Source organism: Cervus canadensis, chromosome 29, assembly GCF_019320065.1.
Source record: "Cervus canadensis isolate Bull #8, Minnesota chromosome 29, ASM1932006v1, whole genome shotgun sequence".
NCBI lineage: Eukaryota > Metazoa > Chordata > Mammalia > Artiodactyla > Cervidae > Cervus > Cervus canadensis.
Window position 1 is genome coordinate 44,722,141 of NC_057414.1, and position 17,648 is coordinate 44,739,788.

The window sequence follows — 17,648 nt, forward strand, 5'->3', positions numbered from 1 at the left end:
TCGGCCGGAAGGACAGGGCTGTGCTGTCCGGGGCCCGGGTGGGCGGCGTCCCCACCTCTCGGTGTTCCTGAGCCGTGGCCAGAGGAACCGCTGACGGGCACCCACGTGTTCACAGTTCAGCACCCACTGCGTGTCGGGCTGCGTCTGCCCCGTGGGGCTGCTGTCCGACGGGAGCGGAGGCTGCGTGGCCAAGGAGGACTGCCCTTGCCTGCACAACGAGGCCGCCTACAAGCCTGGGGAGGTCATCAAGGTCGACTGTAACACCTGGTGTGTGGAGGGGCCACGGGGGGTGGGTGGTGTAGGCCGACATCATGGATCGAGCTGGCCCTGGGCGTCTGCTCTTCCCCTGGACAGTGCCCAGGGCCTGGCCTCCTCTGCCCAGCAGATGGCAGGGCCGGTTAAAGCCGCCCCCATGACTGCCGGCCTGCACCCCGGGCACTGAGTGTTGTGGAGGGCAGGAAACAAGAGCATGACCCAGGGTGTGGGGTGTGGGACCCCTGAGCCCCATGCTCCCTGCTTTGTGAACCCCTGGAGCCCTGAGGGGGTGCAGCACCACCTCCCACTTTATGGAAGAAGTGCCAGATCCATGTCCTTGTCACGGCACCGCCTCCCCTTGCCCACAGCACCTGCAGGGGCCGCAGGTGGGAGTGCAGCGACCGGCCCTGCCTGGGCACCTGCGTGGCCTACGGGGACGGCCACTTCCTCACCTTCGACGGCGAGCGCTACGGCTTCGAGGGGAGCTGCGAGTACACGCTGGCACAGGTACGCTGCCCCTCCCCGCCCACGGCCGTGATGCCGGCGCTGGGGCCGTGACCACGACCCTCTCCTCCCCGCCCAGGACTACTGTGTGGGCAGTGACGCCGCCAACGGGACCTTCCGCATCGTCACCGAGAACGTGCCCTGCGGGACCACGGGCGTCACCTGCTCCAAGGCCATCAAGATCTTCCTGGGGGTGAGGGAGCCTGGGAGCCACCCCCTCCCTCTGCAGTCCTGTCAGAGCCCCCGCAGGAGCCTTGGGCCTCCAGACCACAGCCCAGGGTCCTGAAACCCAAGAGAGTCATTCTCTCCTGGTTCTGGGCCTCCCTCCAGAGGCTCCAGGGGAGAGTCCTTCCTGCCTCGTCCAGCTTCTGGGGCTCCTGGCTTGTGCCCGCATCCCCCCAGTCTCTGCCCCACCCTCACGCGGCCCCTCCTCTGTGTCCTTCCCCCGTCCTGTCCCTGGGTCTGGGCCCTCCCTAAATCCAGGATGGTCTCATCCCCAGACCCTTCACTTCATCACATCGAAGACCCTTTGCCCAAACCAGGGCACATTTGAGGACTCTGGGGCTCAGAACTGGACACGTCTTTTGGGGGCTTCCATTCAGCCCACCACACCTGGGGATGACCCCTTCTAGCAGAAGGAGGTCAGGGTTCACAGCACAGGGAGTGCAGCTGCTGGCTGGGGGCGGTTCCCACCTGCTCCAAGGTGGGGAGGGGTGTGAGGAAGCAGGGGCTGCGGGGGCTGAGAGGGGGCTGCGTGCTCTCCTGCCGCCCCCCGTGCTCTGCACTCCCCTCCGCCACCGACGGCCCCCAAGCTCCCCCTCAGCCTCTGCTGCCCCCCAGCGTCTCACCGCAAGCTCGAGGATAGTGTTGGGAGGCTGGCTCACTCCTAATGCCAGCCCCGTGCCTCGTGCCCCCAAGCACCCTGGTGCCCACCTGGGCCGCACTGGGGAGGGGTCTCTGCCCCAGAGCCAGCCCCTCAGCTCCCTGCAAGCGCCGCCTCCCCGTGCCCTTCTGCAGAGCTACGAGCTGATCCTGCACGAGGGCACCCACAAGGTGCTGCAGAGGGGGCCGGGCGGAGACCTGCCCTACAGGGTCCGCTACATGGGCATCTACCTGACCGTGGAGACCCACAGTGGTGTGGTCGTGTCCTGGGACCGGAAGACCAGCGTGATCATCCGGCTGCGCCATGAATACAAGGTGGGGGGCGGCAGGCTGCGGGACCCCCGGGCGGGCGCAGAGCTCTCACTCCTAGATCGGGCCCAGCAATGCGGTCTGGCAGCTGACGGACTGCTGAGGGCTGGGGGAGGCCAGGCGCATGCCCAGTTCCCAAGGGGCCGTGTCTGTCCCGAGGGGGGGAGGCGCTCTTGGCTCCCTGGTCCCTGCACTCAGCTGCTCCATGCCCACTGGGCTAAGGCTCTGTGGGGGAGGCAGGCACCTGGCCACCTGGCATCCTGCCCCCTGCAGGACCCCTTGTGCAGCCCGCCTTCCTGAAAGCTTGCTGGGTGCTGCCTGAGGGAGTGGGGTGGCCTGCAGCCGTGCCTCCGGGCCAGGCTCTGTATCTCTCCCTGGCGCCGCCCCATGTGCCCTGTGCTGTCCCTGCAGGGGAGGGTCTGCGGGCTGTGCGGGAACTTTGACGACAACGCCCTCAACGACTTCACCACACGGAGCCAGTCCGTGGTGGGCGACGTGCTGGAGTTTGGCAACAGCTGGAAATTCTCCCCATCCTGCCCGGATGCTCTGGCCTCCAGGGACCCCTGCACTGCCAACCCGTACCGCAAGTCCTGGGCCCAGAAACAGTGCAGCATCATCAATAGCGCAACCTTCAGCGCCTGCCGGTCTCAGGTGGGCAGGGTGGGGGTGGGACCTGCGTCTGGCCCGAGCTGGCCCTCTGAGAACGGCCTTGACCCTGACCATTGCACAGGGCACGCTGTCTGGCCCTTCCCCTGGGCAGGTGCCGGCATCCCCAGTCCCACCCCGCGTTCCGTGACCACACTCAGCCTCACCCCCTGGAAATGGGGCTGCAAGCTTCCTGGGCCCTGAGGGTCACCTCCTGTCCTCCCGCACATTCCCTGAGCTGCCAGCCCCCTGCACAGACAGAAACCTCAGGGCACCTCCAGCCCCGGCCTGGCCCCTTGGGAGCAGAGAATCGTGATGGCCTCAGGCCTTTCCCCACGGCCCTTGCTGCTTAGGGACCTCAGGGCACAGTCGCTGACGTGGATCTCAGGACCCGGGCTGTGCATGGTGATGAGCAGGCGGCCAGTGGGACTGGTCTGCCCTGAGGCCGGCCGGCCTGTGTGAGGTCCCGAGGTCCTCCTGGATCGCAGCCCCCCACCTCCACCCCCCGCCCCCAGTGCTCTGCCCATTCGATTAGAAAGTCCTTTGTGAACTGACACAGCAGGCTGTGACTCAGATGGCACTGCCCGTGGTGGCAAATGCAAGACTTGGGCTCCCTGGGCTCTGCTGCCTGGGAGGGAGGAGGGGGAGGGGGCACCCCCTGGCCCTGAGGAGACAGGAGAGCTCACAGCAGGGTCACGGGGAGAGCTGGCCTGCAGCTAAATGAGGTGCCGAGCAGAGGCAAGGGAAGGGTGGCGGGGTGAGGCCAGAGAGGCAACAGGAGACCCGAGGCGGGCACCCAGATGGCAGATGGGGGCTTGCACACGGGCAGCCGGCCGTCCAGGGGCTGGAGGTTGGCACTTCTCGCTGAGCAGCCCCCGCCCCGCCCCAGGTCGATTCCACCAGGTACTACGAAGCCTGTGTGAGCGATGCCTGTGCCTGTGACTCAGGGGGCGACTGCGAGTGCTTCTGCACGGCTGTGGCTGCCTACGCCCAGGCCTGCCACGAAGCGGGTGTGTGCGTGTCCTGGCGGACCCCGGACGTCTGCCGTGAGTTGGGCTGTCCCTGGTGGTGGGAGGAGGTGCAGCTGCAGCCGCGCGGGGGCCTGGCGGGCATGTGTGCACACACAAGGACATGCATGTACTACATGCGTGTGCACATGCTCTTGTGTGTAAAAACCAGACAGACACATCACCCCCAAATGGGAAGGCTCCCTGGGGGACATTTCTGAGGGCAGGGCTGAGAAATAAGACTGGAACTCAGGGGGTGCAGCCTGAGACCCCTCTGTTCTGGGAGGGGGTGAGCCCAGCAGGCACCCACAGCCTCTCTCCCCCTCGCTCAGCTCTTTTCTGCGACTACTACAACCCGCATGGGGAGTGCGAGTGGCATTACCAGCCCTGTGGGGCCCCCTGTCTGAAAACCTGCCGGAACCCCAGTGGGCTTTGCCTGATGGACCTGCCAGGCCTGGAAGGTGAGGACAGGCTTCTATGGGGAGGCCACACCTCGTCACCCCAGGACAGCGCACAGGCAAGGGGGTGTGGGGTTCCTGCCGCCCCTTGTCTGCCCCTGGGACATGAGAGGCAGAGACGGCGGTGCAGTGACAGCTCACACCGCCGGGCCTGAGACGTGAGTCTTCTCCCTGCCCTGCACCCGCCCCAGGCTGCTACCCGAAGTGCCCATCCAGCAAGCCGTTCTTCAACGAGGACCAGATGAAATGCGTGGCCCAGTGCAGTGGCTGCTACGACGAAGACGGGAACTACTATGATGTTGGCAAGAGGGTTCCCACCACGGAGAACTGTCAGAGCTGGTGAGCCAGGGCGGGCGCAGGGCGGGGCCTGGGCGGGCGGAGTGGGGGGCCAGGGCAGGTGTGGGGCGGGGCCTGGGTGGGCACGGGGCGGGCGTGGGGGCAGGGCGGGGCTGGGGGGCACACGAGGCTTGTGCCCTGCTGGCTCTTAGCTCTCCTCCCTCCCTCCCCCAGTGACTGCACCTCCAGCGGCCTCCAGTGCATGCACAGCCCCGAAGGTAAGGGGGGCCCGGTTGGTTTGGGGCCGAGGAGCAGGGGCCTCAGACTGAGCCCTGTACTTGTCCGTCTTTAGCCTGTACGTGCACCTATGAGGGCAGGACCTATGCCTACGGGGATGTCATCTACAACACAACCGACGGGCTGGGCGCCTGCCTGATTGCCATCTGCAGAGACAATGGAACCATTGTCCGGAGGGCCGTGGAGTGCCCTGGAACCCCAACTACAATGCCCTTCACCTTCACCAGCACGGCAGCTCCGCCCTCCACCACGGGTGAGCCTGGAGGGCACACCTCTGGTCCTGCCTTGTCCCCGGGGCCCTGGACCCTGACAGTGGTCTGGGTGCTGAGGGAGGGCCCAGGAAGTGCCTGGTGCAACTGTCCTGGGTGCAAAGGATGGTTCGGGGCCAATCCTGGGGCAGGGGACACGAGTCACCCCTCCTCTGGGCGTGGCTGGCGAGGATGCAGAGGGGACTGACGGGGACCCCTGCCCTCTGCCCACAGGCTTGGTCCCCACCCTGTCCACTGTGTGTGTGTGGAAGGTCTGCCACTGGTCCGACTGGTATGATGGAGGCCATCCAGAGCCAGACATGAGTGGGGGAGACTTTGAAACATTCGAGAACCTGAGGCAGAGGGGCTACCAGATCTGCCTGGCCCCCGCAGACATTGAGTGCCAGGCGCAGCTCTTCCCAGGCATGCCCCTGGAGAAGCTGGGCCAGAAGGTGGAGTGTAGCCGGGGCAAGGGGTTGACTTGCCTCAACAGCGAGCAGAGCCCCCCACTCTGTCTCAACTATGAGCTGAGGGTCCTCTGCTGTGACTATGTGCCCTGTGGCACCAGCCAGCCTCCATCCTCCCAGACATCGGCCACCTCCACCCAGACCACGTCTGCTCTAGGAACCACCCACCCAACCACGGCAGTGCCCACCTCGCAGACCCCATCCACCAAGCTTACCACAACCACGACCCCAGAGGGCAGCAGCTCTGCGTTCCCAGCCACCACCACCTGTGATCCTCACTGTCGCTGGACAGAGTGGTTCGACGTGGACTACCCGAAGTACGAGGAGGCTGGGGGCGACTTCGAGACCTACGAGAAGATCAGGGGTGTGGGCGGGGCTGTGTGCGAGCAGCCCCAAGATATAGAGTGTGAGGCTGAGAACTACCCTGGCCAGAAACCGGAGGAGGTGGGCCAGCGAGTGCACTGCGACGTCCGCTTCGGCCTGGTCTGCAGGAACGACGAGCAACTGGGCCTGTTCAAGATGTGCTACAACTACAGAATGCGTGTGCTGTGCTGTAGGTACAGCCACTGCAGGGTGCCCACGTCCACCACGTCCCCCACGGCCACGGCCTCCCCCTCCACAGCCACTGCTGCGACGGCCACCACTGCAACGGTGCCCACGGCCACCACTGGGACTGCCACCACTATCCACAGTGCCCCGGGTCCACCCCCTCCATACCACGGCCACCACTGCAACAGTACCACACGCCACAACTGTGACTGCCACCACTCCACAGTGCCCCGGCAGACCATCCAATAGCCCACGGCCACACTGCAACAGTACCCGCACGGCCACCATCGTGACGCCACCAACTCCTACAGTGCCGCACGGCCTCTCCCATCCACAGCCACTGCCGCCCGGCCACCACTGCGACGGTGCCTCACGGCACCACGTGAATGGCCACCTAACGGCGACGTGCCCACAGCCAGCACCTCCATAGTCACTGCCACCAACTGCTACAGTGCCCACGACGCTCACCACTGTGACTGCCAACCCACTGGCGACAGTGCCCGGCACCACTGTGAGCTGCCACCACTCCCACATGCCCACGGCCAACCCCCTCCACAGCCACTGCCGTCAGGCCACCACTGCGACTGTGCCACGCCCCAACTGTGACTGCCACCACGCGACGGTGCCCCACAGCCAGCACCTCCATAGTCACTGCCACCACTGCTACAGTGCCCACGGCCACCACTGTGACTGCCACCACTGCTACAGTGCCAACAGCCACCCCCTCCATAGCCACGGCCACCACTGCTACAGTGCCCACGGCCAGCACCTCCATAGTCACTGCCACCACTGCGACAGTGCCCACGGCCACCACTGTGACTGCCACCACTGCTACAGTGCCAACAGCCACCCCCTCCATAGCCACGGCCACCACTGCAACAGTACCCACGGCCACCACTGTGACTGCCACCACTGCGACAGTGCCCACAGCCTCCACCTCCACAGCCACTGCCGCCACGGCCACCACTGTGATGGTGCCCACGGCCACCCCCTCCATAGCCACGGCCACCACTGCAACAGTGCCCACAGCCACCACTGTGAGTGCCACCACTGCGACGGTGCTCACGGCCACCACTGCGACTGTTGCCACTGCGACAGTACCCACGGCCACCACTGGGACTGCCACCACTCCCACAGTGCCCATGGCCACTAGCATCACCTCGACAGCCACCATCTCTACAGCAGCCACCTCCACTGCCACCACAGCTACAGTGCCCACGGCCAGCACCTCTAAAACCGCAGCCCCCACTGCCGCTGCCACCACTGCGACAGTGCCCACAGCCACCCCCTCCATAGCCACTGCCACCACTGCTAGAGTGCCCACAGCCACTGGCATCACCTCGACAGCCAGCATCTCTACAGCGGCCACCTCCACTGCCACCACAGTGACAGTGCCCACGGCCAGCACCTCCATAGCCACTGCCACCACTGCTACAGTGCCAATAGCCACCACCGTGACAGCCACCACTGCTAGAGTGCCCACAGCCACTGGGATCACCTCGACAGCCAGCATCTCTACAGCGGCCACCTCCACTGCCACCACAGCGACAGTGCCCACGGCCAGCACCTCTAAAACCGCAGCCCCCACTGCCGCTGCCATCACTGCTACAGTGCCCACTGCCGCCATCTACACTGGCACAGCTCCCACTGCCTCTACGGCCTTCAGCACCACCTCCACTGCTGTGCCAACAACCACACAGACCAGAACACAGACGGGCAGCACAGGGGTTACCGGGTCCCCTGCCAGCAGTGCCACACCAGTGCCTGCCTTTTCCACGGGACTCACGACCCGAGTGACATACTCGAGTCCAGGCCACACAGGCACACCCCCAACATCTCCTCCAGGATCCACAGGGTCCACCACCCCGGGGACAGCCACGTCGGTCCTCCCGACTCAAAAACCCTCACAGGGGCCCACCTCAGTGTTGACAACGACTCAAACCTCCACAGCTCGGCCGCTGACAGAAACATCCCTGAGCACAACAGGCACCCCTCCCACCAGCATGCTTCCCACCCAGCTCCCCAAGACCGGCACCCCAGCCCTGACTACGGCCACCACGGGGGCCTCCACCAGCCAGGGCACGACCATCTGTGAACGCAAGTGCCAGTGGACAGAGTGGTTCGACGTGGACTACCCGAAGTACGAGGAGGCTGGGGGCGACTTCGAGACCTATGAGAAGATCAGGGGTGTGGGCGGGGCTGTGTGCGAGCAGCCCCAAGATATAGAGTGTGAGGCTGAGAACTACCCTGGCCAGAAACCGGAGGAGGTGGGCCAGCGAGTGCACTGCGACGTCCGCTTCGGCCTGGTCTGCAGGAACGACGAGCAACTGGGCCTGTTCAAGATGTGCTACAACTACAGAATGCGTGTGCTGTGCTGTAGGTACAGCCACTGCAGGGTGCCCACGTCCACCACGTCCCCCACGGCCACGGCCTCCCCCTCCACAGCCACTGCTGCCACGGCCACCACTGCGACAGTGCCCACGGCCACCACTGTGACTGCCACCACTCCTACAGTGCCCACGGCCTCCCCCTCCACAGCCACTGCCGCCACGGCCACCACTGCGACGGTGCCCACGGCCACCACTGTGACTGCCACCACGGCGACGGTGCCCACAGCCAGCACCTCCATAGTCACTGCCACCACTGCTACAGTGCCCACGGCCACCACTGTGACTGCCACCACTGCTACAGTGCCAACAGCCACCCCCTCCATAGCCACGGCCACCACTGCAACAGTGCCCACGGCCAGCACCTCCATAGTCACTGCCACCACTGCGACAGTGCCCACGGCCACCCCCTCCATAGCCACGGCCACCACTCCCACAGTGCCCACGGCCACCACTGTGACTGCCACCACTGCGACAGTGCCCACAGCCACAACTGCAACTGCGACAGTGCCCATGGCCACCCCCTCCATAGCCACAGCCACCACTGCTACAGTGCCCACAGCCACTGGCATCACCTCGACAGCCACCATCTCTACAGCGGCCACCTCCACTGCCACCACTGTGACAGTGCCCACGGCCAGCACCTCCATAGTCACTGCCACCACTCCCACAGTGCCCACGGCCACCCCCTCCATAGCCACGGCCACCACTCCTACAGTGCCCACAGCCACCACTGTGAGTGCCACCACTGGGACAGTGCTCACGGCCACCACTGCGACTGTTGCCACTGCGACAGTACCCATGGCCACCACTGGGACTGCCACCACTCCCACAGTGCCCATGGCCACTAGCATCACCTCGACAGCCACCATCTCTACAGCGGCCACCTCCACTGCCACCACAGCGACAGTGCCCACGGCCAGCACCTCTAAAACCACAGCCCCCACTGCCTCTGCCATCACTGCTACAGTGCCCACTGCCTCTACGGCCTCCAGCACCACCTCCACTGCTGTGCCAACAACCACACAGACCAGAACACAGACGGGCAGCACAGGGGTTACCGGGTCCCCTGCCAGCAGTGCCACACCAGTGCCTGCCTTTTCCACGGGACTCACGACCCGAGTGACATACTCGAGTCCAGGCCACACAGGCACACCCCCAACATCTCCTCCAGGATCCACAGGGTCCACCACCCCGGGGACAGCCACGTCGGTCCTCCCGACTCAAAAACCCTCACAGGAGCCCACCTCGGTGTTGACAACGACTCAAACCTCCACAGCTCGGCTGCTGACAGAAACATCCCTGAGCACAACAGGCACCCCTCCCACCAGCATGCTGCCCACCCAGCTCCCCAAGACCGGCACCCCAGCCCTGACTACGGCCACCACGGGGGCCTCCACCAGCCAGGGCACGACCATCTGTGAACGTAAGTGCCAGTGGACAGAGTGGTTCGACGTGGACTACCCAAAGTACGAGGAGGCTGGGGGCGACTTCGAGACCTACGAGAAGATCAGGGGCGTGGGCGGGGCTGTGTGCGAGCAGCCCCAAGATATAGAGTGTGAGGCTGAGAACTACCCTGGCCAGAAACCGGAGGAGGTGGGCCAGCGAGTGCACTGCGACGTCCGCTTCGGCCTGGTCTGCAGGAACGACGAGCAACTGGGCCTGTTCAAGATGTGCTACAACTACAGAATGCGTGTGCTGTGCTGTAGGTACAGCCACTGCAGGGTGCCCACGTCCACCATGTCCCCCACGGCCACGGCCTCCCCCTCCACAGCCACTGGGGCCACGGCCACCACTGCGACAGTGCCCACAGCCACCACTGTGACTGCCACCACAGCGACGGTGCCCACGGCCAGCACCTCCATAGTCACTGCCACCACTGCGACAGTGCCCACGGCCACCACTGTGACTGCCACCACTCCCACAGTGCCCATGGCCACTAGCATCACCTCGACAGCCACCATCTCTACAGCGGCCACCTCCACTGCCATCACAGCTACAGTGCCCACGGCCATCCCCTCTATAATCACTGCCACCACTGCTACAGTACCCATGGCCACTACTGCGACTGCCACCACTGCGACGGTGCCAACAGCCACCCCCTCCATAGCCACTGCCACCACTGCTAGAGTGCCCACAGCCACTGGCATCACCTCGACAGCCAGCATCTCTACAGCGGCCACCTCCACTGCCACCACAGCGACAGTGCCCACGGCCAGCACCTCCATAGCCACTGCCACCACTGCTACAGTGCCAACAGCCACCACCGTGACAGCCACCACTGCTACAGTGCCCACAGCCACTGGCATCACCTCGACAGCCAGCATCTCTACAGCGGCCACCTCCACTGCCACCACAGCGACAGTGCCCACGGCCACCCCCTCCATAGCCACTGCCACCACTGCTACAGTGCCAACAGCCACCACCGTGACAGCCACCACTGCTACAGTGCCCACAGCCACTGGCATCACCTCGACAGCCAGCATCTCTACAGCGGCCACCTCCACTGCCACCACAGTGACAGTGCCCACAGCCACCCCCTCCATAGCCACTGCCACCACTGCTAGAGTGCCCACAGCCACTGGGATCACCTCGACAGCCAGCATCTCTACAGCGGCCACCTCCACTGCCACCACAGTGACAGTGCCCACGGCCAGCACCTCTAAAACCGCAGCCCCCACTGCCGCTGCCATCACTGCTACAGTGCCCACTGCCGCCATCTACACTGGCACAGCTCCCACTGCCTCTACGGCCTTCAGCACCACCTCCACTGCTGTGCCAACAACCACACAGACCAGAACACAGACGGGCAGCACAGGGGTTACCGGGTCCCCTGCCAGCAGTGCCACACCAGTGCCTGCCTTTTCCACGGGACTCACGACCCGAGTGACATACTCGAGTCCAGGCCACACAGGCACACCCCCAACATCTCCTCCAGGATCCACAGGGTCCACCACCCCGGGGACAGCCACGTCGGTCCTCCCGACTCAAAAACCCTCACAGGGGCCCACCTCAGTGGTGACAACGACTCAAACCTCCACAGCTCGGCCGCTGACAGAAACATCCCTGAGCACAACAGGCACCCCTCCCACCAGCATGCTTCCCACCCAGCTCCCCAAGACCGGCACCCCAGCCCTGACTACGGCCACCACGGGGGCCTCCACCAGCCAGGGCACGACCATCTGTGAACGCAAGTGCCAGTGGACAGAGTGGTTCGACGTGGACTACCCAAAGTACGAGGAGGCTGGGGGCGACTTCGAGACCTACGAGAAGATCAGGGGCGTGGGCGGGGCTGTGTGCGAGCAGCCCCAAGATATAGAGTGTGAGGCTGAGAACTACCCTGGCCAGAAACCGGAGGAGGTGGGCCAGCGAGTGCACTGCGACGTCCGCTTCGGCCTGGTCTGCAGGAACGACGAGCAACTGGGCCTGTTCAAGATGTGCTACAACTACAGAATGCGTGTGCTGTGCTGTAGGTACAGCCACTGCAGGGTGCCCACGTCCACCACGTCCCCCACGGCCACGGCCTCCCCCTCCACAGCCACTGCTGCCACGGCCACCACTGCGACGGTGCCCACGGCCACCACTGGGACTGCCACCACGGCGACGGTGCCCACAGCCAGCACCTCCATAGTCACTGCCACCACGGCGACGGTGCCCACAGCCAGCACCTCCATAGTCACTGCCACCACTGCGACAGTGCCCACGGCCACCACTGTGACTGCCACCACTGTGACAGTGCCCACGGCCTCCCCCTCCACAGCCACTGCCGCCACGGCCACCACTGCAACAGTGCCCACGGCCACCACTGGGACTGCCACCACTGCGACGGTGCCCACGGCCACCACTGGGACTGCCACCACTGCCACCACTCCTACAGTGCCCACAGCGACTGCCTCCACAGCCACCATCCCTATAGCCACCATCTACACCGGCACAGCTCCCACTGCCTCTACGGCCTCCAGTACCACCTCCACTGCTGTGCCAACAACCACACAGACCAGAACACAGGTGGGGAGCACAGGGGTTACCAGGTCCCCTGCCAGCAGTGCCACACCAGTGCCTACCCTTTCCAGAGGACTCACGACCCGAGTGACATACTCGAGTCCAGGCCACACAGGCACACCCCCAACATCTCCTCCAGGATCCACAGGGTCCACCACCCCGGGGACAGCCACGTCGGTCCTCCCGACTCAAAAACCCTCACAGGGGCCCACCTCAGTGTTGACAACGACTCAAACCTCCACAGCTCGGCCGCTGACAGAAACATCCCTGAGCACAACAGGCACCCCTCCCACCAGCATGCTGCCCACCCAGATCCCCAAGACCAGCACCCCAGCCCCGACTATGGCCACCACTGGGGCCTCCACCAGCCAGGGCATGACCAGCTGTCAACCCAAGTGCCAGTGGACTGAGTGGTTTGATGTGGACTTCCCCACCTCGGGGGTCATGGGTGGAGACATAGAGACCTATGACAATATCCGGGCTGCGGGTGGCAAAATGTGCCAGCAGCCAGAGAAGATTGAATGTCGGGCAGAGAACTACCCTGAGGTCAGCATCGACCAGATTGGGCAGGTGCTCAGCTGCAGCCTGGAGACAGGGTTGGTGTGTAGGAACGAGGACCAGAAGGGCCCATTCACCATGTGTTTCAACTACAACATCCGCGTCTACTGCTGTGATGATGTCCGACACTGCCCCACCACAGCCACCCCAGGCCTCCAGTCCACTTCCCTGCCCCCTAGCAGCTCCACAGCAATGGGGCCATGGACCTCGACCTCCATGACGACCTGGCCCCAAATCTCTTCCTCCATGGTCCTGCCCATGACCCCCAAGCCAACTTTGACTGGTGCCCCCTCCACAGTCACTCTGGTGACTTCCCACATTCTTGAGTCCACCTCTGTGACCAACCTGCCCCCCAGCCCAGTGATGCCCACCACTCGGGCCACCACCCACACCCACTTCCTGCCACCCACAACCTCCAAGGGCACTACACAAGTCACAAAGCTTCCCATCAGGCCCTCTGAGACCACGACCAGACCCCCAGTCACCACACTCAGCACAGGCCAGGCTACTTCCAGCACAGGGGTGAGCACCAGAACCTCCCTATCCCCTCCGGGGCCTGAGCCCAGCACCTCCTCACTGGGCACCTCCCTGGGCCCCCCCACCACCACCACCACCAGCTCTGTGGCCACTTTGTCCTCCCCAAAGACCCACACCTCTGGGACCACCTTGGTCCCCACACCCCCAGGGACTGAGTCCACAGCCTGTGAGCGTCAGTGTGCCTGGACAGACTGGATGGACCAGAGCTACCCAATGCCAGGGGCTAATGGGGGTGACTTTGAGACCTATGCTAACATCCGGGCGGCCGGTGGGACTATCTGCGAGCAGCCTCTGAGGCTGGAGTGTCGGGCTGAGGAGCTGCCCGACATGCCCCTGCAGGACCTGGGCCAGGTGGTAGAGTGCCAGCTAGAGGTGGGCCTGGTGTGCCGGAACCAGGACCAGAGTGGACATATGTGCTTCAACTACCAGATCCGCTTGCTCTGCTGTGACAAGAGCCACTGCCCCAGCACGGCCATCACCACCTCCACCCCCACCAGTGTGACAGGACTCTCCTCCACAGCGACCTCAGAAAGGGTCTCCATGCCCACCACAGTGACAGGACCCTCCTCCACAGTGACCACCGAGAGGACCTCCACCCCCACCAGTGTGACAGGACCCTCCTCCACAGCGACCACTGAGAGGACCTCCACCCCTACCAGTGTGACAGGACCCTCCTCCACAGCGACCACCGAGAGGACCTCCACCCCCACCAGTGTGACAGGACCCTCCTCCACAGCGACCACCGAGAGGACCTCCACCCCCACCAGTGTGACAGGACCCTCCTCCACGGGGACCACTGAGAGGATCTCCACCCCCACCAGTGTGACAGGACCCTCCTCCACAGCGACCACCGAGAGGACCTCCACCCCCACCAGTGTGACAGGACCCTCCTCCACAGCGACCACCGAGAGGACCTCCACCCCCACCAGTGTGACAGGACCCTCCTCCACAGCGACCTCAGAAAGGGTCTCCACGCCCACCACAGTGACAGGACCCTCCTCCACAGTGACCACCAAGAGGACCTCCACCCCCACCAGTGTGACAGGACCCTCCTCCACAGCGACCTCAGAAAGGGCCTCCACGCCCACCACAGTGACAGGACCCTCCTCCACGGGACCACTGAAGGATCTCCACCCCCACCAGTGTGACGGGACCCTCTCACAGCGACCACCGAGAGGACCTCCACCCCCTACCAGTGTGACAGGGACCTCCTCCACAGCGACCAACCGAGAGGACCTCCCACCCCCCACCAGTGTGACAGGACCCTCCTCCACAGCGACCTCAGAAAGGGTCTCCTACGCCCACCACAGGACAGACCCTCCTCCACCCAGTGACACCGAAGGACTCCCCACCAGTGTGACAGGACCCTCCTCCACAGCGACCTCAGAAAGGGTCTCCACGCCCACCACAGTGACAGGACCCTCCTCTACAGCAACCACCAAGAGGACCTCCACCCCCACTAGTGTGACAGGACCCTCCTCCACAGCAACCACTGAGAGGACCTCCACCCCCACCAGTGTGACAGGACCCTCCTCCACAGTGACCACTGAGAGGACCTCCACCCCCACCAGTGTGACAGGACCTTCCTCCACAGCGACCTCAGAAAGGGTCTCCACGCCCACCACAGTGACAGGACCCTCCTCCACAGCAACCACTAAGAGGACCTCCACCCCCACCAGTGTGACAGGACCCTCCTCCACAGCGACCACAGAGAGGACCTCCACCCCCACCAGTGTGACAACTCTGTCCTCCACAGTAACCACTGCGACGGTCTCCACCCCGTCCAGTGCGACAGGACTCTCCTCCAGAGCAACCACAAAGAGGACCTCCACCCCTACCAGTGTGACAGGACCCTCCTCCACAGCGACCATAGAGAGGACCTCCACCCCCACCAGTGTGACAGGACCCTCCTCCACAGTGACCACCGAGAGGACCCCCACCCCCACGAGTGTGACAGGACCCTCCTCCACAGCGACCTCAGAAAGGGTCTCCACGCCCACCACAGTGACAAGACCTTCCTCCACAGTGACCACCAAGAGAGTCTCCACCCCCACCAGTGTGACAGGACCTTCCTCCACAGCGACCACCAAGAGAGTCTCCATCCCCACCAGTGTGACAAGACCCTCCTCCACAGTGACCTCAGAAAGGGTCTCCACGCCCACCACAGTGACAGGACCCTCCTCCACAGCGACCTCAGAAAGGGTCTCCACACCCACCACAGTGACAGGACCTTCCTCCACAGTGACCACCAAGAGAGTCTCCACCCCCACCAGTGTGACAGGACCTTCCTCCACAGCAACCACCAAGAGAGTCTCCATCCCCACCAGTGTGACAGGACCCTCCTCCACAGTGACCACCGAGAGGACCTCCACCCCCACCAGTGTGACAGGACCTCCCTCCAAAGCGACCACTGAGGGGACCTCCACCCCCACCAGTGTGACAGCTCCCTTCTCCACAGTGACCACCGAGAGGACCTCCACCCCCACCAGTGTGACAGCTCCCTTCTCCACAGTGACCACTGAGAGGACCTCCACCCCCACCAGTGTGACAGGACCCTCCTCCACAGTGACCACCAAGAGGACCTTCACCCCCACCAGTGTGCCAGGACCCTCCTCCACAGTGACCACCAAGAGGACCTCCACCCCTATCAGTGTGACAGGACCCTCCTCCACAGCGACCACAGAGAGGACCTCCACCCCTATCAGTGTGACAGGACCCTCCTCCACAGTGACCACAGAGAGGACCTCCACCCCCACCAGTGTGACAGGACCTTCCTCCACAGCAACCACACAGAGAACCTCCACCCCCACCAGTGTGACAACTCCATCCTCCACAGTAACCACTGCGACAGTCTCCACCCCGTCCAGTGTGACAGGACCCTCCTCCAGAGCGACCACTGAGAGGACCTCCACCCCCACCAGTGTGACAGGACCCTCCTCCACAGTGACCACCGAGAGGACCTCCACCCCCACCAGTGTGACAGCTCCCTTCTCCATGGGGACCACTGAGAGGACCTCCACCCCCACGAGTGTGACAGGACCCTCCTCCACAGCGACCACTGAGAGGACCTCCACTCCCACCAGTGTGACAGGACCCTCCTCCACAGTGACCTCAGAAAGGGTCTCCACGCCCACCACAGTGACAGGACCTTCCTCCACAGTGACCACCAAGAGAGTCTCCACCCCCACCAGTGTGACAGGACCTTCCCCCATAGTGACCACAGAGAGGACCTCCACCCCCACCAGTGTGACAGGACCCTCCTCCACAGTGATCACCGAGAGGACCTCCACCCCCACCAGTGTGACAGGACCCTCCTCCTCAGCGACCTTAGAAAGGGTCTCCACGCCCACCACAGTGATAGGACCTTCCTCCACAGTGACCACCAAGAGGGTCTCCACCCCCACCAGTGTGACAGGACCTTCCTCCACAGCAACCACACAGAGAACCTCCACCCCCACCGGTGTGACAACTCCATCCTCCACAGTAACCACTGCGACGGTCTCCACCCCGTCCAGTGTGACAGGACCCTCCTCCAGAGCGACCACAGAGAGGACCTCCACCCCCACCAGTGTGACAGGACCCTCCTCCACAGTGACCACTGAGAGGACCTCCACCCCCACCAGTATGACAGCTCCCTTCTCCACGGGGACCACTGAGAGGACCTCCACCCCAACAAGTGTGACAGGACCCTCCTCCACAGCGACCACTGAGAGGACCTCCACTCCCACCAGTGTGACAGGACCCTCCTCCACAGCGACCTCAGAAAGGGTCACCACGCCCACCACAGTGACAGGACCTTCCTCCACAGGGACCACCAAGAGAGTCTCCACCCTCACCAGTGTGACAGGACCTTCCTCCATAGTGACCACAGAGAGGACCTCCACCCCCACCAGTGTGACAGCTCCCTTCTCCACGGGGACCACTGAGAGGACCTCCACCCCCACGAATGTGACAGGACCCTCCTCCACAGTGACCACTGAGAGGACCTCCACTCCCACCAGTGTGACAGGACCCTCCTCCAAAGCAACCTCAGAAAGGGTCTCCACGCCCACGAGTGTGACAGCACCCTCCTCCACAGCGACCATTGAGGGGATCTCCACCCCCACCAGTGTGACAGCTCCCTTCTCCACGGGGACCACTGAGAGGACCTCCACCCCCACGAGTGTGACAGGACCCCCCTCCAAAGCGACCACTGAGGGGACCTCCACCCCTACCAGTGTGACAGGACCCCCCTCCCAAGCGACCACTGAGGGGACCTCCACCCCCA

General features: G+C 64.2%; 1 protein-coding gene across 1 annotated transcript in view; it reads left to right on the forward strand.

Annotated features, from left to right (window-relative positions):
* The window catches only part of MUC5B (mucin 5B, oligomeric mucus/gel-forming), a 37,402-nt gene that overhangs the window by 10,939 nt on the left and 8,815 nt on the right, over nt 1-17,648 (forward strand). The window contains 14 exon segments of the mRNA XM_043451579.1: nt 116-267; nt 624-762; nt 839-952; nt 1,777-1,956; nt 2,362-2,601; nt 3,485-3,641; nt 3,935-4,063; nt 4,252-4,399; nt 4,571-4,614; nt 4,689-4,886; nt 5,116-6,025; nt 6,027-6,115; nt 6,118-6,408; nt 6,456-17,648. Of these exon segments, the coding sequence (XP_043307514.1) occupies nt 116-267; nt 624-762; nt 839-952; nt 1,777-1,956; nt 2,362-2,601; nt 3,485-3,641; nt 3,935-4,063; nt 4,252-4,399; nt 4,571-4,614; nt 4,689-4,886; nt 5,116-6,025; nt 6,027-6,115; nt 6,118-6,408; nt 6,456-17,648 (13,984 nt within the window).